This window comes from Rhea americana, unplaced genomic scaffold, assembly GCF_003343005.1.
Source record: "Rhea americana isolate MKP2758 unplaced genomic scaffold, rheAme1 scaffold_348, whole genome shotgun sequence".
In the NCBI taxonomy this organism is placed as follows: Eukaryota; Metazoa; Chordata; class Aves; order Rheiformes; family Rheidae; genus Rhea; species Rhea americana.
The window spans coordinates 614,750-640,707 of record NW_028186477.1 but is presented as its reverse complement, the minus strand read 5'-3'; the positions used below and the strand labels follow the sequence as shown (position 1 = coordinate 640,707).

The 25,958-nt window shown below is 49.4% G+C and overlaps 1 protein-coding gene across 1 annotated transcript in view; it reads right to left on the bottom strand.

The window, feature by feature from the left end:
• Positions 1-10,008: 10,008 nt before the first annotated feature.
• The window catches only part of SELENOI (selenoprotein I), a 33,763-nt gene continuing 17,813 nt past the window's right edge, over positions 10,009-25,958 (bottom strand). Inside the window, exons 2-10 of the mRNA XM_085311734.1 lie at positions 24,246-24,314; positions 23,795-23,903; positions 21,760-21,834; positions 20,978-21,240; positions 19,115-19,223; positions 17,053-17,101; positions 16,401-16,581; positions 15,422-15,604; positions 10,009-11,864 (exon numbers count right to left, since the gene is read on the bottom strand). Coding sequence (XP_085167860.1) covers positions 11,748-11,864; positions 15,422-15,604; positions 16,401-16,581; positions 17,053-17,101; positions 19,115-19,223; positions 20,978-21,240; positions 21,760-21,834; positions 23,795-23,903; positions 24,246-24,314 — 1,155 coding nt within the window. The 3' untranslated portion in view covers positions 10,009-11,747. The remainder of the gene's footprint in view (positions 11,865-15,421; positions 15,605-16,400; positions 16,582-17,052; positions 17,102-19,114; positions 19,224-20,977; positions 21,241-21,759; positions 21,835-23,794; positions 23,904-24,245; positions 24,315-25,958) is intronic.

The window sequence follows — 25,958 nt, the reverse complement described above, 5'->3', positions numbered from 1 at the left end:
CGCTCGCTGCCCTGGGTGCGTGCAGCAGGTCCAAAGGTGGGCAAAGCTGCCGCGTGGCCGGGAGGAGCTCGCCTCTTGCTTCCCGTGGCACTGATGGTCCGACAGGGCTTCCCCGCCAGCTTGCAGCCTGTGCCAGCCAGCTAACACCTGCACAGCGGTTCGGCACGTGGAGGCTGCCGAAACGCTGCTGTTATTAGCGATCCCTTAAGTATATTACACCTACCGCAGCAATCCTCTTAGAAGAAGCCCTCAAGACAGCTGATAAAGGACGAAGCGTTGTTTAAATACACCTCGGCTTTAACCTAGATTTAAAGACCGTGTGGCCTAGAGCATGAGAAGGGGCCACAGGACTCCTGGGTTCTTCTCGGGGCTTTGCCACCAGCCTCCTTTCCTCCCAGGACGGCTGTAACCTCTGGTCCGTGCCCCTCGGGGCACCCCACGTCCCAACGTGCTGCTCYGATCTCCAGCGCTGCTAGAAAAACTCAGTCCCGCGGTGGCCACCTCACTCCGGTCCCTTTCCTGCAAGACTGGGTCAACCTCCCTTCCCCAGCCCAGTGCAAACAGGGCAGCGCTGCACACCTCACTGCCCTCCTGTTTCACGGGTCTCTCCCAGCAGCTCCCTCGATCGCCTCCTGCGCTGACACTGCATTTCCCCATGCAATAGGAAGAAACAGCCCTTCCTGGGGTTCCTTCTCCACTTCATCCCAGCCCCCAGGCTTCTTCTCCAGATCTCCTTACCCAAGAGGGAACACGCCAGCCTCATCCTCCCTGCTCCGTCTGCACAGCAAAGCCAGGTCCTGCATCCATGGTGCATGCAGCCCCCAACACCCTTGATACAGCCCCAGGTGCCCGYCAGGAAAGCACTAAAGCTCCCACCTCCTCGCCCGGAGTCAAGCAGGGCAGAGTGTAGCATCTGCATCGAAGGACTCTGCTCTGTTATGGGATGATGCCAGCAGCAAACTGCAGGTTGACCGAGCATGGGCCCTACTGTTCCTGAAGGCACCATATCCTATAAATGTCTTGCTCCTGAACAAGAGGAGTTTGGCTGGGTGTCCCTGCACACTCCTGGAAGAAATCCTGACCCCTTTGTCCTGGCTATTCATCCTCTGCACAGGTTGAGTCCACAKCCTTCTCAGCCCTACGAAGATGAGGGGAGGGGGATATGGACAGGTGACTGTGTCCTGGAAGGAGTCACCAACAGGCATCAGCAAGCAGGGCTACAGCCAAACCTTGGGGGTCTGTCCAGCACCTCTCAGCCTTCCTGCTCTGCAGGAGAATAACCCACCCTGCCCACCTTTCTGAAACAACAGTGTCCCTTGAAAAGGGCTCGTAGGATCACGAGCCACCTTTGCCCCAGGCCTCATCTGGGCCCTTCTCAGTCCCTCTTCTCTCATGCAAGCAGCCCCAGGGGGATGTAAGCTCAGAGAGAAAAGGGTGGAGGGGGCAAACACCAAGGATTCGAGTTTTCAAATCCAAGGATTTCAGAAGGTGAACTGAGATTTAGCCCTTGGATTTGTGCTTATTCAAAGGCCCCAGGGAGCACTCCCAGCTCTTTCTCGTCATCGTCCAACTGTGAGCATTGAAGAAAAAAATCAAGAGTCCTCAGGGGAGAAAGCACATGATTTCTCCAAACATCGATAAACAGATGAACTCTGAGAGGTGGCACAGGACAAGGATGATATCGAATTTCAGATTCAGGGGTGACTGGGACAGCACTGGGAACAGAGGGACCCTGGCAAGAAGGACTGTAAATGCTGGACTGCAGCAACCAAACAGCCCCGTCTCTGCTTCTGCCCAAGAAGATGTGGATGAGAAGGTGCGGATGGAACCTCCTTCGGTCAGTGCTGCTTCMGCGTCCTCCTGGGAAATGCAACGGGGAGATCCTGGCACTTCCCCTCTCTCCACTGAGAAAAATATGCCGGCAGGGAAGGGGGACGGCCACTGCAGCACCTGACTGCCACCCTCACCCACATCTCTTCTCAGTGCATGCTGGAGGAGACACCAGGCTGTGGAGGGAGACAGGCACTCTGGCCAAACCAGCCCCAAAGGCAGAACCTGAGCTGAGGTCAGTCTGGGACGTAGCCTCATCACCTCAGGGAGCACCAGGAGATRCAGTGAAATTAGACACACATTGCATTACACTTTTCTCAAGAGAAAAAAGCCAGACACGATGGGAACATAGGAACATCACTGTGGCAGTGGTGGGACGGGGGAGCGTCGCAGCAGGGGAAACTGCTGCATGACAGCAGAGCTGAGGCAGAGCATCACTCACAGCCTGGCCAAACCCAAGCTCCCCAGAGCTGGCGTCAGCCCCCCARTATGAACTGTGCTCAGAGGCCAGGTAGGTGCCCACGGACCAGGGGTTTCAAACCCTCTGCAGACTCCCCACAGTTCTCTGTGAGGGTGAGCAAAGCACAGTGAGGTTTCTGCTCCTCTGATCACGTGAATCCAGGAACATGAGCTTGCAGGAAACCACCAGGCAATGAAAACACGTAGCACAAAGCAAATCAAGAGAGGAGCTGCCCTTGCTGTGCCCAGCCCTCCTTCCCGAGCCAGGTGTCATGAGCAAACGTGGGAGCCCTCGGAAGCTCAGGTAGATCTGCAGTGGTGGCAGATTCCACGTGACATGGTCTGCAGGGCTGCGATGTCCCAGCGGTGGAGGGGAGACAGCTGGCAGTGCACCAGGGGGCTGTGGGATGCCAAGCGGCCTCTTTGCTTGGGGAGCAAAATGACCTCCTGGGACTCTCTGAATATCCACAGCTTCATAGGCAGGAGCTTGTGGCTCCTACGCCAACAGCACCATCCATCACACACCCCTCTTCAGAACAGCTCTTGTTATTTTAAATGAAAACCCCGGCAGAGTCAGCTGGCTCCARGTGACTGTTGAGGCAATGCTGTGTAGGAGCAGAGCATTGCCAACCCCGGTGTCCAGCCTAGCAAMCGGCCCTGCAGGAAGCCGTCAACTTATCACTGCTTCCTGGCATGGGGCCTTCAGGAGCCCAGGTTACAGTGACCGGACACAGAGGACAGCAGAGCTTTTCTAAGGGCAAAGCAGCCCCAGGCGTGACAGCATCAGAGCAAACATCACCAGGCACACAACGCAAACTGCAGGAGGGGACAAGGCTGCACTGGACTGAAACCACTGTGAAGATGAACCTTGTTCTCACCACCGCTGAGCGAATGGCGTGGGACATCACCTTCACTGCAGCTGGCAGCTGGTAGAGGGGGATTTTAGGGCACAGGCCAGGTATCTTGCACCACACGTCAGCTGGGTCCTCCCTGAGTTTCCAGAGTAGAAGCAGGGCTTTCTACACTGAGATGTTTGCCTGGAGACCCCGGTGCCCTGAGCAAAGGTGCCACCAGTCAGTTCCTTTCCGTTTAGATTTGTGCCACCATTGGGCCTTCCTGGGCACAACCAGAGCTGCACACACAAAACAGCAATTCAGGTCTCTGGGCCCGACTCATCCGTGACTCATCCGCAGTTTTGTGGTCACAGAGCGTGATGCCCTCAGCCCCCGAGGGGTGTTTGGAAGGGGGAGAGCAGCTCTTCCCTTCCTTGCAGCTGCAGCTCACTGGCTGCTCTCCTTCACCCCATCAYGGACACAGACCAGTTGTGGTTGGAAGGGACCTCTGGAGATCATCTGGTCCAGCTAGGTCTTTCTCTTTAACTGCCTCCCTTCACTTCTCACCATAAAAAAAAAGTACCTACGTCCTTTTTTAATGCCCTTTTCCATTTTCCCCTGCAAGGCTGTTTCTCAGCAGCCTCATGTTGCTGTTTTCCCCTTCRTGTTTCGGGACAGGGGACCTTGGCTCCTGCCTCTGGGCTGTGCTGGGAGGCCCCTCCGTAGCTCTTACACGGTGTCGCTAACAGCTGGYGCCAGCAAGCAAGGTGGGAATCCAGAGATCTTCACCAGGACTGCAGAATTWGAAGGGGAAAAACAACGCCAGAACCCCAGTCTTTCTAGTATTAAACTATGGCAAAAGCCAAAGCGCAGTTCAGAAGCCGAGGCCTGAAGAGGGGCGTCCTGCCGTGCACGTGGCAGCCCCCGACGCTGCAGCCTTCCCTTGCCATGGGGCTGGCYGAGCAGGGACTGCGCCTCCGGGTCATCTTCCCATCCCTGCCCAGCAGAGTCCACCCAGTCTGGCCGGCAGGTCCCCAGCAGCCCCTGAGGACACCGGCTCCGCTCCCCCCGCGCCAGCGTGAGGCAGGGTTGCAGCTTGCTGGATATTTTCCCTCGTTCATGACCTTAGTCTCCTCAGCTAAAACAGGCATCTGCGGTTTCTGGACCCGAGCACAACAGATGCGAGGAGCAGCTTATTCCCTTGTGCGAAGCTCAGTCTGCTTTCGTGTAGGGATAAGGCTTGGATCACCCTGATTAGCACTGGGGCACTGACAGCACCGCTGCGAGATCGCTGTGATCCCAAGGAGCTTTGTCTGGGCAGAGCCAAGACCCAACTCGTCTGCCTGGGTTACTAAGAGGATCCACACCRTCAAGTTGTCACCAAGAAAACACCRTTTCCAGCGTTACCCAACCTCTTCTTGGGGCTCGGGGAGGGCATTTTTTTCCTGAGGGTGGTTGGGCTGAGCACTGCAGCACTGTGACTGAGAAGGCATCTGGCTGAGCAACCTTGAGAGCAGACCATGAACCCTGCTCGGAAAGGGCAGGAAGGGTCATCTAGTGAAATTCAGAGCCTTTGTCCACTGCATCTTYCCAGCCCTCCCTGGAGCAGAGCCGCCCCTGGGAGCACCAGCAGCCCCTTCGCAGAGGCCGGGCGCAGCTGCAGCGCTGGCTGAGCCCTGGGTGCTGTCCATGCAAACAGCATCAACTGGAAGGGCTTTTTAGAGGTTAATCACTTGTGTGGGGCTTAAGGCTAACCCCAGGCCCATGTGTCGCACAGCAGGGCATGTAGCCTGGAGAAAGGGCAGACCCAGAGCCGCCTGTGCCCAGCAAGGCTCGACCAGCCGCCGCGCACGGGGCAGCCTGAAGCAGGTCCCGCACTGTGCGGGGAGAGGAGGCCCTTTGTGTGCAGGGCAAAGCCACGAACTGCCCAACTCCGCTGCTCCAGGAGAGCTGTGACCCCGCACGACCAGCTGGGCTTGCTGCAGAGTGAGCTTCCATGCATGCATCCCACCTTCTCCCCCCAGCTCAGGGGAAGCAACTTCTGCAGAAGAAAGAAAAGCTTCAGCCGAGCCTGCCAGCCTTCCCCAGCGGCTGCTGGTCCTGGTGCAGCCGGGCCCCTTGTTCCCACCCTCCCCACCAGTGCAGTGCAGCAGAGAGGTCTCTCCCAGCACCTTCCCCAGGAGCGCAGCCAGCACAGGCAAGCTCGACAGCAGAGCTGCAGGGCTGCGGAAGGTGTCAAGAGCAGAGGGCCAAGGTCTTCAAGCAACAAGGGGCTCCAGGGCCACTTGCAAATGCAGCTACTGCATTTGTCCACTCATTTGCCCAATTACTCCAAACTCAATTACTGTTGGAGCCTGTTCAGGCAAACAGGTGCCCCCCTCATCACAGGTGCAGACACCCCTGTGCCTAAGTGTGGCAGAGCGAAGGAGAAGAGCCTACAGCTGGTAGAGCCACTTCACTCTGGTGGGATCCATACGATGGAAGAGAAACTTGCCTCTGCCTTGGAGAGGCGAGAGGAACCTGCAGCATTTGGCAGGGGCCTGCACCAGCTCCCAGCCAAGACCCCCTTCTCCTCCAGCGCCTGCCCTGYGGATTTTCAATGCCCGAGCCCTGACAGCCGGGCTGCTAGTGCCGTGGAGCTGAGCCAAGCTACCGAAGCCCCCAGCACTCGSTTTTCCTCACACAGTACAAGAGCTGCTCGGACCTCCCGCGGCTCCAGGCTCCGCTCTCTCCCCAGAGGCTCGTGTCTCAGCACAGCCAGCCCACCTCCGCAGTGATGCTCTTCGCATACCAGCTTGCTCCAGGGCCTTTCGGAGTGAGGCCAGGGGGGTGGAGGAGTTTCTGGTGACAGGTGCTGCTGCACCCGCCCCACGCAAGCCTCTGCGCCCCGCTCCACCTCCYGCTAGGATTAATTGAAAAGGCGGACGAACACCATTAAAAGGCTTGGAAAATTTTATTCTTCAGTGAACTTTAGTAGATTTTTGTCTGTCTTTTTACACAAYAAATATTTCAGTAATAGCATTTAACAGACTGTAATTCAAACCCACTTCAGTACCTAAACTCCCAGCAACAGGATGACTCTGGCGAAGGGATCGGGAGCMCCGGGAACGCGGCAGCCCCAAAACTGCTTGTGGGCAGCTCTGCCTGCTGGGTCGGCGCTTAAGGGAAGGGGACGGGCTGGTCCCAGCCCCGCACCCGGCTCGCGGGGCTTCCTCGGAGCCCGCAACCGGCCAACGCCGTCCGCGCGGGAGAGCGCCGGGCTGCGGAGGCAACAGGTCCCGCCGGCGACTCGCGGGGAAGCCTCTCCTCCCTGTCCAGCCCACGGGTTTGCTCTTCCACGGGTTTGCTTCGCCTTCGCTTGCAGGGTTACAACCGGAAAAGAGGCTTCGAGGCAGCGCTCGCTCGAGAGGAGGGCTGGGCTGAGAGCATCCCTGCACGAGCAACCTTCCCCTTCGGGACGGGGCTGGCGACTAGGAGYGTTAATCGCTGCTAAAACCAGAGCACGTTTCAGTTAAAAGCTCAAGAATCAGTACCAAGCAAGGCGCCCCGCGCGGCGGAGGTAAGATTTCGGTTAAGGAGGGCCCAAACCTTGACTCACTGTCACGACCGGCCGCTGCGGACAGAGACGGCACCGTCGGGGCGGTTTTGCGGCGGGGTTCGCCGAGGGCAGCGGTCCCCCGGGCTCCCGCTCGGAGGCGTTTCCAGCCCGCCAGCCCTCCGCGTGCTTGCTCCCCCCGGGCGCTGGGAGGCCTTGCCCGGCCAGGACCACTGAAGCGCCTCGGCAAGCGGTGCCTTTTGGAGTCAAAAAGGCAAAACAAACCCCCAAGTAACTACACCAAACCAGCAGCTGCCAACGGCCCTGGCAGAGCGAACAAACCGCTGACCGAGGCCATCGCTGATGGGAGAGCCCAGGCTGGGCTGCCAGAGCTCCTCTGCTCCCTTCCCTTCCCCGCTGCCTGGGGCGAAGAGCACCGGGCTGAGGCACCCGCTGGGCCAAAGGAGCATCCATGGGCTAACAGAGACCATCTCCATAAGCGGGTTAGAGCAGTGTCCGTCTTCGCCGTGCCCCGGGCCCGCACCGAGCAGCCTCCGCGCTGCCCCGACCGCTGCTCCCGCCGCAGCGCGGGAGGTAGAACAGGCGGGTAAGGCAGGCAGGGCGCTCAGAGCTGCGGCTCCCCCGCGGCTGCAGATCTGCGCCGGAGGAGCAAGGAGCCGGCGAGCTTGAAGCTCCAYCTCTGCCCAGTCAACCCCACAGCACCTAAGCAAGACTGACACCGCACTAGAAGATTTTGGGGYGGTGGTGCGTAAAGAGAGGGACCCTTCAGCACACAAGAATTCACACTTTCCGCATAACTGATGCAAGCTAACCAAAAATGGACAATTAGAAACAAGACTGTTTCAGGCAAGTAACCTAAATGCAAGTTTGAAAATGATACAAMACCTCAATGCAGTTTTGCCAAGAGCTAAGATCACCAGAGCTTTAGCTAACTGCTTGCTTTTGCAAACAAAGCAACTGTTCTCTTGGATGCAAGAGAGTATAAAAAAAGAAAAAAAAATCTTAAGTTTCAAAAGCAACAGTTGTCTAGAGGAGACTTTCAAGACCTATTACAAGCAGGTATAAATGCTCCCAGGGGGTAAAAATTAAGGGGCCTTACTAGAAATGACCCGTTATTCAGAGGCACAGATCGAACAGCTCTCAGACTAAAAGCTACAGGTACTCAATGTTCCTGGAAAGTAGCATCAGGCAAGCTCTATTTAAGGAGCTTAAATACATGTTTCAAGGGCCTTAGAAGTTCATGCTTTTAACATTCTGCTCCTGTGGCTCTGGCAAAGCTGCCTTTACTAGATTACTGTCATTCAAGAGCCAGAAGAGGCCATTACCAAGATCCTGCAGCAACTGAGCACAGAGGAGAGTTAATCGCACTGCAGACACATTGTGGGAAAGGAACCAGCTAAAACCACAATACTTAAGTGCTTGATTTTCCTGCGTTTGTAAGCCTGCAGGTCAGCTGCTGTAGYTGGGATGTTGGTAGTGTGACAGCCACTTCACCCACACTCCAAGAGGTCCCCAAAGCTACATTTCATCCTCAGCTCTGGCCCCTCTTGTTAATTCCTGAGCTGGGTTCCTGGATCTGCTCAGAGGCAGAAGCTGCAGATATGAACCACAAAACTGAGTTTAAAAAAAAAAAAAACGGGTGGATTAACCCTGCCTGGAAGGAAGGCTGCCTCTCCACTTCAGCTACAGGATTCCTGCAGTGACTCTGGTTAATGTGTCCCAGGCTTTCAAAAAAAAAAACCTGTTTCAGGTCAAAGCACGAGCCACAGCACTGTAAGAAACAGGAGCAGCTGGCAGCACTGGCCACCTCTTTCTGCGGTGCTAGGATGTGCCTGGAGCCCGAGGAGACGACATGGACGTTCCAGCAGCAGGACTCGGTGGCACAGGAGCCACATGACGTGCATCGGCTTCTCCAGCCAAGGCCTGGGTCCYGCAGGACTGCAGCCCTCAACACCACTCCCAAAGCTAGTATTTTCCTGGCAATATTCTGGATAGAGATAAAATGTGCAGTACTGAAACAGATTTAGGAAAGCATAAAACAGCTTCATTATCAGCTCAGTAGGTCCTTCAGTAATTAAGGAAGTATGATTAAAACTATGCCTGGAAGAAGAGACAACACAGACCAGCTCTCATACACTTGATAAGAAAAACAAAAGGGAGAGTGCATATATTACCAGAGCTGACCATGATTCTGTCTGTTCCCAAGAGAGCATCATTGTGCCAATAGGACTGTCCATTAACAGAGACAGAGACCTGAAGACAGAGCCTAACCAGCAAGGCAATTAAGCACTGCCATAATACAATTACCCTCAGATAGTTTTAGTGAGAAAGGAATACATTTATTCTTAAGACTTAAAACAAAACCATTATTGTTAATAAATAATTTGTTTCTCAGCATGCCACACCCCATCATGGCAAAATCAGTTTGGTCTTTCTGTTCAAGTATTTCCACTCCCCTAGAACCTGTGAGAAGCAGYGATTTAGTTTAAAATAGTTCAAACAGAAATCCACACAGCTTTGTAGCAGAACGTGTCAGGAGCAGAGTCGGATGTGCACCACGATCCAGGTCTGCTCTCACCTCGCTTTGCCGTAAGCCCGCCTTGTGATAAGTGGCACTAGAGACAAATGAGCTTGTTTTCCAGCACTAATTTTAGTAGTTATTTTTCTAGCTTGAAGGTGCAATAAATTAAGGCACCAAAATCCAGGACTCTCCAAAGATAAAGCCTGTGTAGATAGGAAGTGGTTCCAGGTTTTAAGAGATGTCTTTGTCTCACAGCTTGAGAGCTATTAGCAGGATTTTAGAGAGGAAGTCCTGCTTATATTTAATATGTTAAGTTTTAGAAACAAAGGGCTTTTTTTCCAGGATATATTCCTATGTGTTACTGAAGAGCACTAGCCCAAAGGTAGATGAGACGATGCGACATCCCAAGATTTAGGACCAGACATCTTCCTGCAGCATTAGCACTGGGCCAGACTTAGAGCCAGTTGTGCTAATGAGAAGACACAGGACAACACAAGCTCCAGCCTTGGGACCCCAGAACTCAACTGAAAAGTTGAGGCAGCAGCTCAGTTATTCCCTGGTCCTGAAACCACCTGACTAGAGAGAAATCATTCAAGCTTCACTTTGTGTCAGTGCTGCTAGCACACTTTTTCTATCTGAACACATTCCATAAATAACTGTTGTGTCCCCTTTCAAAGTTCCCTGTAGTTCTTGTGCAACTGTGATTTAAATCTCCCTCATAATTATATTTCATTAAATAGCAAGAGTCAAAATTCAAGCACAGCCCAAATCCTCTGTACACTTGATTCTTTTTTTCTGTACAATGTCAGTAAAATATATAGAATAAGCTACTTTATTAAATAAACTCTGAAAACCATTTACTCCCTCTCCCAGATTAGACACCCTTTTCCAGACACATAGCCGTACAGACAAATGAACATAAAGACATTTAGTCTCACATTCCCACGCCAAGCCCTCCCCGCAACGTTAGCACAGATGAACACTCCAGTTCTCTCTTCGCGGGGCATACCATGACCAACCAACCATGATTTCACACGTGAAAACACACAGAGCAGTTGTGCTCCGCATACAGTGAATGCTGTGAACCAAATTCAAGATTTCAAGTCTTGTAGTCTGCATGACAATGATTCGAATTTACAAAAGAAAAAGCATTAAATAGTAGTTACAGTTTGAAGGTTTCCTACAGCAGGAAGATTGTTCTCCTGCAGAAGGAAAATTCTGTGACCAAGCTTCTACAAACCACGTTGCACAATAATCGGTGTATAAACAACTTTGTTCCCATGGTAAATTACATATGAACAATCTGTTGTGCTTGTTCACTTCCGGATGCAGCCTTTCCAGAGCCTGGGTTTAAGCTACACTCTTCATTCAAGCACAAATCTTCATTAAATAAAGTGATCAAAAAAAGAAAATCAGCATTCAGTCTTCACCACCCCACTCAAGTGGAAAAAAACCACAAATTAAAAAATAAATCAATGAAAATATGCCTTTTACAAATGGACAGTAAACAAATATATCCCTGGATGAGACATGCAGCTGCTGGGGAAAACGGTATTGAAAAAAAATGGTATTTGAAAAGGACCCCGCCACACACACCTGTAAGCTTTCTGGAAGTGAACACACACACAACCACGCAACATTTATTAAGGTGCTTTTCTAAGCTGTGGATTTGCTGCTGATGGTCTAGTGGGAAGGGTTATGTGCAGAGTGGGCCTGGCTACAAAACAAGAGGTCCAGGCAGCATGTAATGATCCAACGGAGTTGACCTTGAGYGGCAAGTTCATACTAGTATGAAGGAAGAGTTTGGCTCTGTGTTACAGAGGCTGTTTTATGCCACCTTTTTTGCCCTAACCACTGCCAGTTTAAGCCCACATCCCAAATGCCAGTCAGGGAACACACACGGACAGACAAGAACAGTGTTAAGACATGGTCCTTGGTACCCACAGCTGGGTCAGGGGAGAGGGAAGCTGCCTTCCCACTTTTAAATGAAACTGAATCTTGATTCCTAAACTCCTCAAGTGGAACTACTAGAAATTGTTCTTAAGAAGTTGCAAGTATTTGCCTGAAAAGGCAAGTGCAGGAAGGCAGGACAGAACTGTCACTAGATGTTCCTTAAGTACCGGCTCAGGACGACATTTATCTCATAGGATTAGGGAGAGAGAGGAGTCCCCCTACCACCAGGGTGTTCCCCTGACCTTGTAGAAATCAGTTGCTATGCTGTTTTTGGTGACAGGTCAAGGTGCTTTGCTCAGGTAAAGTCATCTGCGTCCCCAACCAGCTTTATCTGAGCAAAAGCTAGAATCTGAGGTTTCATGGGAACATTCAGCTGGTCTAATATACAGTAATAGAGACTTGAAAGGCTACCCTCCTTGTCCAGTTTCACCGAATAACTGTAGGCTTGTGTTCACACAGCAGCGGGGGTCATCCTGTACCAATCCTGCCCTGGCTGCACTGGAAACCGTGAGTACTTTGCCCTGATGTCTGTCCAGAGGATAGGTTTAGATCTGTGGTGATGGTTGAAGTATTTACAGGTATTTGCAGCAGTTATTTACAGTACTTCTGCAGACTGCAAGCTGATTTTCTCTTCTTCCACTCCTAGTCAATCTGCTGTGGGCTTCTTTAGTGAGAAAGGCCGTATATTGAAGTGCCTGCTCAGCTGGCTCACCTGGGGACAAAGCAGACAAGATGACTGAGTTAGTGAGACTCAGGCAGATGAGAAGGAAAGGGGGYAGAGAGCTGGACCAGTTCTTTGCCACGATGACAAAGCCCTGTCACCTTCCTGCACCATTTTCTCATTGTTGGCCACTATTTGTTTGGCATGGTCCTAAACTCTTGGCTCCCAGACCACGCAGAGCCCCAGACCAGCTAGCAGGTCCTACATGCTCCACATGGGCAGAGCAGACCTGAACTACAGCATCTGCCCCATGTCACAAGGCTGGTCAAGTACACAGACATGCCACCCTTCCTAATCACTAAGCTCTGCCCTTACCAACCCAACATCAGGATCAGTCAGGTGGAGAGTCCTGGAGGATGTGGTCCTGCCATGTGCCAACTTCTCCCACTGCGCTAGGTAGGGCTGAATTTCTCCACCCTCTTCCCCAAGTGGCTTCATATGGTAGAGTTTTACAGTACAGTTTTACAGCAGTTGAATCCCAGAGCTGTTCCTCCAGAGAGATATGAGGAACAGAAGAAACAGCCTGGCCTGTCCAGGAGCATGCTCAGCTCCATCCTGCCCTCCCATCAGAGGAGAAGGTCAGAAACATCCTGTCCCAAACTCAGGCACTCAGGATTTTACCCTGCAGCACCAATCCCTCTCTGCGTCTTTGAGCAATATTTTTAATATCTTGCCTAAATTAATTTGATGGTCTCAGATATCTACGTGGAAAATTGTTCCCCAAATCCTTTCACAATTAAAACTGGGAGTCAAATATCTCACACCGTATGAAAACAAAGATGGGTTATGTAAGGGTTATAACTGCACTTGTACAGTGAGTAGGATCAAGCCTGCTCACAGACATATACCCCAGCAAAGAGATCTAACGCAGGTCTTCACCCACAGTACTGGGCCTGCACTGTCAGCCAAACCTCTGCAGCGGCACAAGGCGCCTCGGGTAAGCACTGCTCGTTTAGGTTGCAAAGGGCAGAGCCCAGCCTCCTTCCTCCAGCTGCTTCCCTGCAAGGGCAGCTTGCTCACAGCACTCTCCATACGGGCCTGATCGACACGGGACTGTCTGGGGAGGCCGCTCCCTGAGACATACAGATACAGACTGCATGTAACGCTGTAGGAGCTGTTCAACATCCCCGACAAAGCCCCTTTTACACTAGCATCAGAAAGAAAGCTCCCACTGCTTCTTCTGAGGAARAGAGAAAACCACACAGGATTAAGAGCTTCAACAGGAAATGTTCTTTCAAGGCAAGGCAGCGCAGAGTTCTGCTAGGCCATTAACCCCAGAAACACCATTTACTTCTAAGTGCTCTCTGGCTGGCAGCACACAGAGTGATGGATTAACAGCCAGGCCTCAGGGGGCCTGCTCGCCCTGCTCCCCAAGCCCACCACTCCTTGCTTCCTCCCAGCCCAAGGCAAAGGGCTTCTCCCCAGGCACCAGTGCCACCAGCAAACACAGGAGCTGCCCTTCTGCCCAGTGCCAGGCTGGCAGTCAGACATCTCCAAACAGCACAGTTTGGGGTGTCTATTGCTRACAGCAGTGACAGACCTTAGGTATGTCTGCATTATACTCAGGAAGACACACAACTTCATCACCTCCTCTCCCACTGCTTCCCTGCAGCCTCCACACCAGGATCCAAGCTCCCTGCCCTCACCTGATCCTCCAGTAGCTCAGTCCCCACTTCYACCAGCCACTGCAGTTGTGCAGAACCAGCCACAGCTGGGTCTGGGGTGCATGAAGCGCTGCCAAGCATCAGCAACTGCTYGTGAGGACATGAATCCACCCAGGAGAACCAGGAGGAGGATGCTGTGACTGCACTGGCTACAGTAACCCTCCCATAGCTTAGASACTTCCAGTTTACAGGATGAAAGAAGTTACTCTGCTTCAGGTATTTGGCCTCTTTCTTTCCATATTAGGGTGATCTAGCAACTGTAGAACTATAAAGAAGCAGAGCAGCAGACAAGAGCATAAAAAGCATAGTGCAGCACAGGCATTTGGTGATAGTAAAGCAAAAGTCACTACAAGAATCTGAAACAAGTAGTGCTGAACCACACGAGACACTGAGTCAGGCAGCAAGTCAGGACAGAGAATTTATTCCCAAATTATTCCTGATTTGGGAGTAACAAATTGGATTATATGCCATTCAAAGAGCCTTAAAAGACTCAATTCAATACAGGCTCTTTTATCCTAGTAGAGGAAACTGTATAGATTGGCCTGGAGTGGGTCGATGGGGGAAACACAAACTCAGCTGAGCAGAGCACTGAGAAACTCACTGCATGCGTTGGGCAAGCACGGTTAGGTAGGAGGATTACACCTTCTCATCAGCCCCCATCTTCATCTATGACTCCAAGACCAAACTTATTTAAGCTACTTAGCTAATCAGATCCTTCTTGCATAGAAGYCTCATTACACTAATTGGAAAGACTAGACAACCTGGGAATTGCTTCCTTACTATAAGTACAGTTCAAGCTTGACTCTAGAGGCTCCGTATTAAACCCGAAGTTCTTAAGAGACAGGGCKTTCCAAGGAGGGGGTACATACATGGTAGCAACCAGCTCTGCAGGGAAYATAGGGTCATTTGCCCTAGTTTTTCAGCAGCGTTCTGGGGCACAATGGGACTCTTCAGAGCTAGTTTTCTCTTCTCTGTTAATCAAGCTCAGGGAGTCAGGCAGYGTTTGCACAGAGCAAAGGGAGCAAATCAGTCCTTGGATCTCTACACAGCCCTTGCAGCAGGGGCGAAGGCTGAGCAGTTGCAATGTCACTGTGTTCTCTGCAGCAACACCTCCCCTCCCCATCCTGGCTCTCCCAGCAACATACRCAGGGCATGCCAGGAAGGTCACAAATTGAGCTCGTTAGCCAGACTAACGGCAACAGTAGTTTGATTTTTTAAATACTAGAAATCCTAAATTGGGAACTCTTGCCTAACATCTGGACGAAACATCCGCCACTCTGGGTATGTACTGGGATGGCCCTTCCTGCTGCCCGAGGTTCTGTGGCAGGGAGYCCAACCTCGGCCAGACGTCAGGGCTTATACAGCGTGTGCCAACACAGACGAAGCGCCTGGAACTCAGCCTCACACCCTCATTGCCACCGGGTCCGTGTTACTGCATCCTACTTAAGTCACAGCTTCACATCCAGCACCCGGTTTGATCACAGCTTGTTTGACCCTTGTGATCTCACTGGTGACCCATCTCGGCTTGCGTGCCCAACTCGGCTCATGTCTAAGCTGCAACTGCCACTAAGACAAGTTAAACGCAGCAGCAGAGATGTAAGTATTTATTTCAAACCAACCTCTGGTACAACAGCCCCCCAACACATCGTGAAAAGCTTGTTTCCAACCTATGCAGCAGCCCACACAGTCTTGTAAGGAATTCGCTTCAAGTTTCACATGGTCACAGACAGTGTTAAAAAAAAAGCTAGGTGCCCCCAACTATTTCACCAATATACCTATTTTTAAGCAGAGTATTCTCCACCCCAGGCCAACACCACCATCCACRTAAATCCTATGATCAGAGACAGCAGCTAAGCCCAAAACCTAAGTATTGAGTTTACGTACCACTATCACTCCGTAGTGGATGTGTGCTAGGGTGAGGAGAGCAGTTAACAAGTACAGGAGAACTGTTTCGCTAYTTGGTGCGAGTCCAGACATCACCACAAAGAGCACCACTGCTATGGGGATCAGCATCCAGTTCAAAGGCTGGCAGCGTGTGCTGCTCATCTGACAGACGATCAGCTGGCACTGCAGGAAGAGAGCGCTGTTAGAGGTGCCCTGGCTCGCATCCGGTACTGACTCTACAAAGGCAGAGCTATCCGTAATGCAGACAGGAAGGTCATGCATGAATATGTACCAACACCCGTGCTTACAACTACCGCCACTGACTTCCCCCTAGAAAACTCAGGATCTTTCTTTGCATTAGAATTCCTTCAGGGCACACGAAGCAGGGCAGACCATAGGAGAGCAGGCATCAAGGGCATCTTTCAAAGAAAGAGAAATTCCCTTGAGTTGATCAAGCCTCCCCTGCATTATCTGCAGAATTTCCTGCCAAGCAGCAGGCTCAGCTGCCAGACCCAGAACACGGACACACAGAGCTACACGGCTGCGCCTCTGAGACGGCGAGCACAGATGGCTTTGTTTGCACAGGTCTCAAGCAAATACAAATGCAATATGCAGCTAAATCACATTTTGACAAAAGCTTTAGTCCCTCTCACTTTAAGTCTAGTCAAAAAAGGCAGGAACTCCCTMAGTATTAGCAGTCTGCTATTCACAACACAGAATGCATGCAATTTAACTATTTCTCTGGTTTCTCAAGAGAGCTGCGGTACAGAAACGCCGGTGAAATCTGCAGACTTTACAACCTCTGCCACTTTCCTATTTTGCTTTGACTGACAGAACAAATAGGAAAGCTGTTTTAAGCTGATCTTYGTATCTCCCTTCTTTCTTCCAGCCAGAACTTAGTCTTTTTCTTCCTGTCTCCCAAGCATTCTGGGACACTTCACAGTTTCCCAAAGGATAGACCAGAGCTTAAAACACTTACAGAGATGTTAGCAAAGGCTGTTCCAACCATGAAATAGAAGAGCCTGGGATGGACCTCCAGGATGTCTGTTGGTGACACAAAGATCCAAGTGGTGCAGAGCATGAAGAGCAATACTGGCGACACCAGTGGTAGTGTAATTTCATAGACAGAGTGGTGCTTCAAGGTGTTATTCTTATAGGCCCTGAAAAGTAAGAGATCAAAGAAATGAGAATGCYTGGAACCACAGCTACAAGATACCTGGTCCCTGCCACCACAAGTGAACTGTAAGATCTTGTTGGTCAAACTGTTACCCAAAACTGTTGATATCAGTCCATAAYTGTAGACACACAAGGAAGACATGCATCTTGTTTGTTAATATTGTTAAAAAGCTCCTAAATTACAGAAGCATCTTGCTAGCTTTATGGGTTGTGAACAACAGGGCAAGCCTTCAACAGCTGGTGGTCCTTCTACAAGACCCAGTTCAGCAGGCTGCCAGCCCACTCTGTGGTGGGCCCTACAAACTGGGACCTTCTGATTTGTAAGAGTCGCCTTGTCATTCTAATGACAGTCATCAGAAAACTTAAAAAATCCAAGTTGTAAGAGGGTTTGGGGAGGGGGTGGTCTTGCRAAGGTTTTAGCATGGCAAGGGTGACTTGCAGAGGAACAAACTTACTTGTAGAAGTTATACAGACTCATTGGTAGCGTCACAGTGAGTGCGCAAGCTGGAAGAGAAAGAGCTGTGTTACTGCCCCACGGTAGAGGGAATCTCCGTCACGTGCACCTTGGGGACAGACGGATGGCTGTGCTCTGCTTTAGGCTGCTTGCAACAAAAATAGCTTAGGTGCATCAAGACTAGCTTAGCACAGTTAAAAGTACGCAATCGTAATTCTGGTTCAAGAGCTGTAGTTACAAGTTAAAGATGTTTGAATTTTAGAAAGTTGCATTAATGAGCCCAGCCTTACATTTTAAACTGTTACAAGGTTTAATTATACTTTCTTTAACTGGACATGAGTTAAGTTCAAACTCTACAAGTAGTCATGCTGCTGTGCACTAAGGAGTTTTCAATCTTAATAACGAAGTCAACGTGCTATTTCTCCCACTACATAAAAGCATTTTCAGTTCCCATTTGTGGAAGAAAAAAAAGTTACTTTCAATTAACTTGACAAATGATACAATGAGTGTAAATGGTGTTGAAAACCTCAGCCTCACTATGAAACAACAACAGTTGCACTCAAACCTATGAGAATCTACCACAATTTCTTCCTTGCTTATCCAGCACTAGGTATTTAATAGATTTGTACATATTATTTCTGCTTTTAAAAACACAACTCCTATCCAACTGCACAAATTTGATCAGCAAATGCACCATGCTCCATCTTCCAAGTAAGAAAACTAAGTGCATTTATTATTCACCTATTAAGTTACATTGTTGCCAAAGCAAAGCTCAGATATCCTCTTGATTAGATTTAATGTAACCACTCAAACATATTAACTTGAAATTAAGCAGTGATAATTAACCCCCTAAAGAAACAGATACAGAAATATATCTGTTTTCTTATATCTTATAACAGACATAAGAAAAATTAAATTGGACAAGAACTTCTGARTAAGTCAAATTATATTATGCAAAAATAGTTCCCTCCAAATAAGTTTCACCCATGTTATTTCCCTGTTTGCAGGGATTTGTTCTGAATGAGCACTGGAGGGAAAAGGCTGGGCTTTTCTGGAGGAAGGCTGCACACCCTCTTATTTCATTTTTTGGATGGGTGGGTGGATGGCAGGATCTTCAGAAAGGAGAGTGCATTTTCCCCATCTCTTCAGCTAAAACTTTCCTCCCTGCAACAGACCCAGGCTCACAGCTGCATGCGTTGGGCTCTGGTCCTGTTCCACAAATGCTGCCTGCCCGAGGCCATTGCCAGGTCCGCACTGCAGGACAAAATGCGGCCAGCTCTCCTGCCAGGACTACCTTGGTGGTGGTGGTGGCTCAGCTGGACAGACCTTTATGCAGCAAACCAACCACCCTGCACAAACAGCATGAGCGGTCCCAAAAACCAYGCATCGACCTGCATGTCGGCATATCCGCTGTGGGCAAGTTTGCGCTTCATAGTCTAAAAACCTTGCAACTCTTCCCGAAAAGAAGCTGTGCTTCCCCTGTACAACATGACAGGAGATGTTCCAGCACAYGGGCAACTCCTTTTTCACACACGAGTATTCAGAGAAGACATGCATTTACACGCTCACAGATCCCAGGCTCAAGGGTGCCTCATATTTACCACCCAGAGGCCAGGTTTCAGCTCCAGCTATCTCCCAGCCAAGCAGGCCAGCTCAGCCTAGAGCAGGAGTCCCATCATTTTGTCAGCTCTAGCTCAACTCTCAGCAGCTCTTATTAGCTCCGCCTCAAATCCAGCTATGCAGCACAGGGCTAATCCYGGGAGCAGCAGCAGCATGCACTTCCACCCTTGGGATTAGCACAGAAATAAATCCAAAGGCATGATCCCAACATACATGCTACTTCCTCATCTTCCGATCAACACAGATGCAGGTACATGGAGGCTAGTTAAGGCAATTAATTATGCAGAACAATCAAAGGGCAGGACGCAAGAACATCCCGATTAATCRCTTTGGTAACAGCCTACAAGAACTTTCATTAGAGCAAACAGAACAAAATAATTAAGATATTCAGTTTGGGTAAAAGTTGATGTTTAAAAGACAGGCTTCAGCATGGAGTTTCTTACCAATAATCATTGAAGTGAATAGGTCTCTATATAAGAAATTAAACAGGAAAGGTGCATACCAGGCCTCAACTCCCACAATGGCTGTCACTATGTAGACAATCGAAATGGTCTGAAAAAGAACACAGAATAGAAGCAGGCGTGAGTAACCAGGCGGACGAGTCTGCTGGCACGAGCCCTGGCAGAGCGAGCAGGCACGCCAGGCAGCTCCAGGGAAACACAGCTCTCTGAGCACACTTTAAAGGACACAGCGTTTGGTTATCTCCACCAGCACTGGGGGAGGGTGGGGGGACCACAAAAAACAAACCAAAACACCCCACCCGACAGCACCTCATGCTACAAGACTAGGTCTAATCAAAACGCAGTAGCCGAGCTGCTGAAAACTGCACAAGTCATCATGTTCTCCTAGGGAGAGGAAAGCAAAGACTAGGAGCTGCTCCTCACAGCATGAGCAAAAGTGCCCTTGCGCAGCTTGAATTCACAAGACGCTTAAAACAAGAGACAGGTTTTGTACTACAAGTTGCAATGACAAACTCCAATACACTTTCTAGGAGTAAATTACAATCTTGGAGGGTTTGTTCAGGGACCCTTCTTTATACTTGTCTGTTCAAGCAATATGGAGAAGAGAGGGAAAAAAAAGAGCTAAGAAGGGGAACTTTTTAGTTTAACAGTAATAGTAGTCCTGAACTTGACTGAAATACACTGCAGAGTAGCTTAGTCTTCAACCTCCCACCTTCCTGCGGAGGTCAGAGACCCAAAAGCTTTAGGGTTTAGCAACGCTTTTGGAGAAAGGGGTCAGAATATAGCTAATCAGAGGAGACCAGCTAACGTCTCCTTTTACTTGTAAAGATTGTTACTGCAATTAATACTGTTGCACCTGGTTACTCTCCTTCCAAGTTTTTGCATTTCTCACGCAGGATCTGATAAGCCAGGAGACAAATATTGTGCACTGCTCAGGGCTAAGACTACACGCTGGCTAGGAAGGACAGTTTCAAGCAGTAAAGGTGAATTTTACTCATACAGAACCGCATCTCAGTTCTGTATAAGCTTCCTTCTCAGAAGTACTTAGTGATAGGTCATGATGACCAAATAATTCTTTGTTGTTAATAACCTTAACGTCCACCGTCCAATTACCGTGGTACAGTACAGAGTGGCACCTCCCAGAGGAACCTTTGCTCCAGGCAGAGAGTGATTAACATGCCAGTGAGTTATTTGGCTGYATTTGGCACACATCCTGCTAGTGCAAAAAGGCACCTCAAACTTCTTGCACTTCGGTGTACCCAYGTTGACCGAGAGTAGGAAGCTAACTAGAGCAATAATTCAAGTAGCTAACACGAAATCATAGTACAGCAGACAGAAACCAGGCACAGGAAATCCAAGTCAATATCCATTTTTCAAGGGCAATTGCTTTCCTGTTAGCACAGAAAGTCCAAAAGAAAGCACAACAGCTTCTCAGAACAGAGAAAGGCACATAAACCTCCCTGGATCTCATTTTTGAGGAGCTGAATTCTAACGCCACGTGACACTTGCTCATTAGTGCAACTGTAACTTAAAGGCATGAAAGGACCCTGCTCCATTCTGCATGCAAAGGGCTCAGCATCTCACCTTAGAGAGGGTTCCTAATGCTGTGCTGCTCAACAAAGCGCACATCAGGCACATGGCTCGGAAAGCACTCTTCTGCAATTTCTAGACACTGGCAGAGCACGCTCACATCCAGATAGCATTGCTATGACTGATTTACAAGGTTTTAGACACATACTAGAGCCATATGCATCTCTGACACCTCAGTGGGCAATATTACCCACACATGCTTTCAGTTTATCAAATTTCTTCTGTTGAAGAACAGTGGCTGTGACGTGTACTTACCACCTGGCTGATGTCATATCCCCAGGGCAGGAAGAGAATCCCTGTGTTATATTTCTCCCAGTGGGAGAGGATGAATGAAAACAAGACCACCCATAATAGGAGGTACAGAACGAAGACACTGACGCCTGTGGAGCCCCGTCCAAAGGTGGAGTAGACTGTCACAACAAAGTACACGCATGCCCAGCTGTCCAGACCATGATCAAAGAGCTCTCCTAGTGGTGTGCTAGAGTTGGTCCGGCGAGCTTGTTTCCCATCAACACCATCTGTAAAGAGAAATACAGAGTTGCACTGGAAATCCCCATGCAGAGCAATACGCCTGCTCACAGCTGCTGAAGTCATCACAAGGAGTGAATACCAGCTTCCTTTGCCTCCATCCTTTCTAGGGAGTGTGGGGTTTGTTTTTTKTTTTTTTTTTTTTTTTTCTCCATTTCTTCCTTCCCCCTCTCTTTGCAATCAAAAAATAGAGCAGAAGGAAAGTGTTATTTACAGATTATATTTAACATTGTCCAGAGCCAGAATTTCACAAGTCATCTCAAAGCCAGTTACAACATCTACCTTTTGCTTCCCTTGCTTTGAGCCAACTTGCTTCCATCCACTTCACAAAATAAGTTCTGGAAACTGGTCTAGTAGCCCAAGCAGCAATTACATCAGGGCATGGCAGAAGCCCAGAATCAGAGTTTCTCAATGGGCACGGAGATAAGACAACATGCAGCTGCAGCACGAACAGATGACTGACACATCACAAACTGCCCCCCAATCGGTCACTGTAGATAAAGTCTTACCTAATGTATAGGCAATGAAGTTGAGGAGACCCACAACGACCCACACTCCACTTGGAACGTGCTGGTGATCAGGAGCTGCAGAGATCAGAAAGATCCAAGACAGGACAGCTCATGTACATTCAATAGGTTTATTCTGGCACCAGAGGCACAGCAATATAAAGCACTCATGCAACTAAAACAGTGAAAAATGAGACATTAGCTCCCAGGATGCAATGGCAGTGTGAAACCTGGTGAAACCAGGTGAATAATGTGAAAATGGGTTAGTGAGAACAGGAGTCACAGGCCTTCGGTTTCCAGGACCTACTTCTCCTCTCTTCCCGCTTCTGCAAAGTCAYAGGATCAAAGAACTGGTGATGGCAGCTAGCTACTGTAGTCCAAACGCATGATGGGAAAGTGAATGCAGACTAGACTATCCTCAGTCACCTGCTAACAGAGTCAACTCTCTGCTGGACAAGTGACTACACCCTTCTCAGACATGCAGGGAAGGCCTTCCCAACCTCCAGTCTGTACCTGCTGATCAACACAGAGTTCTCACCTCAGAATATCACCTCGTTGTTTTGACAGATAGTCAGCTTAGCTTTCTGCAGCTATAGAAGCCAAAAGGCTGCATTTTAAAAAAGCAAGAAGAGACACAGCCTCTTTGCAGCAGCCTCACAGGAAGGCACGTGAAGGTTTTCCAAAGAAACAATGATTCCACGTACGAGTGCCTCCTGTTTCCTTAGAGCAGCATAATGGCACTTTCCAGCAAAACTACTCACAGATGCTGCAAAGCATCTCAGATCTATGAAACTGTCCAACAAGGAGGGAAGGCACAAGCTTCTGGTGGTCTCTTCAGCAAAAGGAAAAGAAATGTTCTTTTTCCAGGTAGGACACGTGCAACAAATACATAAAAGGGTCTCATAGCATGAGTTTGTTTTGCACTGCCTTTGGCAGAGCCAAAGTTTCTGGACATCTGATCTTCCAGGGATCCTTATACTGAACTTTCTACTGTGAGCTACTGTCAGCTTTGCTACATACGGCTCATGGACCAACAGATACTCTGAAACTTAACTAACAGGGCCACTGGTGCCACTCAAGTTTTTGAAAGCCTGGTGTATTAATAATAGTATTTGGCTCTCTACAGACAAAGTCAATCCCAAGAAACAGTATTTTTCCCACACTGAGTTGTATTTTGATGATTGGCCCAGTCCTAAGAGAATTGAGAAAACTCTTTTGAGACCCAAACTAAATCTGACAGGAGGAAAGGTAGAGAAAAAAAATGTAAAAATGAAGATATTAGTAAGTGACAAGGAAAAAAAAGTTAATACAGCACGACAGTTCTCAGAGACATCTCCACAAGAGGGGAGACGCAACCGAATCTTCAACGCGGGGGAGGGAAAGGGGGCAGGGGAAAGAACAGATGGAGAGCACATGGGGAGCACACTGCAATTTCTGCTCTCTTAGCCCGTCTCTGCTGTTCTGAAACCAATAGAAAGGCAAGAAGTTTGTAAAGCATACAGTTAAAAAAAATAATAATAAAAAGGGAAAGTTGTGTGTATCCTTGCAATACGTAGAATGGTAAAACAGAGATAGAGGGTTCTGTCTTTGTTAATTTGAAAGTTGTGCTGGTTTGTTTTTGCAGGGGGGGAAATTAGCTGGGATGCAAATAAGGTTTTATTTGCTGATGTTCAGGAAAGCAGTTTCGTACTTCATACTGTTTGGTTTTAAAATGAAGGCATTAGGTTCTTCTCAACTCTGAAAACAGAACTGCTTCCTACTCAGAAAAAATTGTCTATTTCCTCCTCCTTTACCCACACACCCCCAGCCAGGCATACATCCACCCAGTAGCTAGAAGGAAGGTGTTGTATTTGGGCAAGTCTTTGTCACGAAGCCCAGCCACTTTCACTCAACTCTTCAAAACGTCCTTCTGCTGACACAGCCACCTGGCTCTGGGAATGCCCTGATTAACAAGGCTAATCATCGAGCACTAGAAGTTGCAGCAAAGAGATTTTACCACTCTGATGCTTTATGTCCAAACAGAAACAGGCAGCCTTACCAGAAGCATAAAAGTCAGGGTCGAAGTATGCCATGAGGAAGAAGTTGAAGACAAGCAGCAGGAAGCCAGAGAACGTTATCAGATTTGGGGCCAGCCATGTAGGGAAGATCTATGGAAATCATGAAAAGAACACATGAACTCACTAACACAYGTAATAAGGATTAGATGCTGCTCTTGGCCATGGCAGAAGCCTAGTTACAATCATGGGCATTAGAAAACGACGCTTAATCACATCCGACTAATTGCAGAGCAACACAAAGCTTTAGGCTATGATGCAACAAGCTCTACGCAGGCTGYGATCTGGAAGAGCGCACCCTTTGCACTAGTCACACCACAACTGAACAGGTCCTTGCAGCCAAAGCAGATCCTTTCAGCTGACTGTTTTGTGCAGAAGACTTTGCAGAGACCAGATGTTTTGCTATCCCCRCTCACATGACACATGAGGTCTCACCTTCACTATCGTGTTCCAGAACGGATGCATGACGTAGAGAGACAGGGGGTTGCTGTCCACGGCACTGTACTGCGAAAGAAAGAAAAAACAGAAGTTATGGCTCCAATAAATCTTGCAAAAAGGCACAGTTCCTGTATAAGAAGCTTACCCCGTGGATACTTGTAACCTGAGCCTCGACATTGCAAGAACACTTGAATTGGGGATGGGACTGCACCGGGGAGGGTGCTGAACAACCCCCAACGTGCCTTCTAACTCCAACACACAGCTCAGGTGCACGTCTCACATTCACATACCCTTGCTCCCCTCTGTAGGGAGCAGTCATGCTGCCAAGCGAGAAGCGCAGGGAACATGTCCACTACAGAGATTTTTCAGGTTTTGTTTACCGGACAGGCAGGAAAAGGCTTGAGGACATGCCACCTCCTTTGTGGCTAACCCTCCAGCGGGAGCTCTCCATTCCCAGACAGCCACACTGGAGGCCTGGGAACACTCTTTGCACACTGGTGCATGGGGCTAGGATTCCTCCAGAGCGTGGCCGGTTCCCTTCTGCTCCCTGCAGCTTAATGTAGTTCCCATCTAGCTACTGGCTGTGTTTAAACCCTGTTGAGTCCAGCCCAAAGTTTTCAAGGCCAAGTAGCTCTCTCCCAAATTAGCACATCCAGGGACCACCTAGGCTCAGCACCTGAACGGCACCACGTAGAAGGGCAGGAAGAGACTGCTCTGCAAACCATTCAATGGCCCATTGAGCCTCCAGGTAATTAGCTCCCACACTTGCATCCTTTTGCCAGCACAAATTATAATCCCCGCTTTGTGGGGTCCCTACAAGTGGGAGACACTGTTCATTCACTGACAGCTCAGTAATTGCTTGAGAGGGCTAGTGCTAGAGGGACACATTTCTGCACTGAGCTCTGAGCAATTCAAGCACAACCAGTGACTGCTCCCAGAAATCCTGGACAAGAGCTTGCTTATTTTGGTCATGGATTAAGCCCATCAAGATGGCAGCTATCACCATTTCACCTACATTCAGTCACCTGGAGGAGACTTACCACTTTCGGGAGGATGGAAGATATTTACATGGTCTTTACRTAACAAGCCCCTAATTTAAAAACAGAAGAGCCTGCAACATCGCTCCACAACRTTAGTTCAAGTGAAGGGGAAAAGAGATGTTCAAATCCCAGATCTAGGGCAGACCCAATGTTTTACTGCGAGCTGGAGGGAAAATAAAAGGACTATTTCAGCATCCCAATCCCTTGTCTCACAGGATCTGTGGATACTTTAAAATGCCACATAATCTGCTACATCACTACGCGTCCATGCATGGCTGTCTCCAAACCCCACACATGCCATTATAGTTTAAAATGTAGGGGTCATTCAGCATCAAAAACATGGGAGGAATACAGATAGCAGCCTCCCAGTGCAGCAAGACAGGCACAAGCTGGGTTGCTTCACTGGCACTGGACAGAGTAGGACTCCCAGCTCAGCTCTCAACCTCACCATGGCAGGTAGGCACTGAAATCAGAGCAGGCAAGGGAGGAGAGTGGCCGTAGTAGGCTCGGTCACAAATTTCAGCATTTGTCTCAAGCCATACCTGATATTACAGAGGGGAAAACAAAACAACATTTTCTCACCCACTGAGCACTTCTGCAGCATTTAGCTAAGAGAGCAACTTCTTTTCTCTGTCCTTAAGAGGCAGCTGGAACACAAGARGCCAAAGAA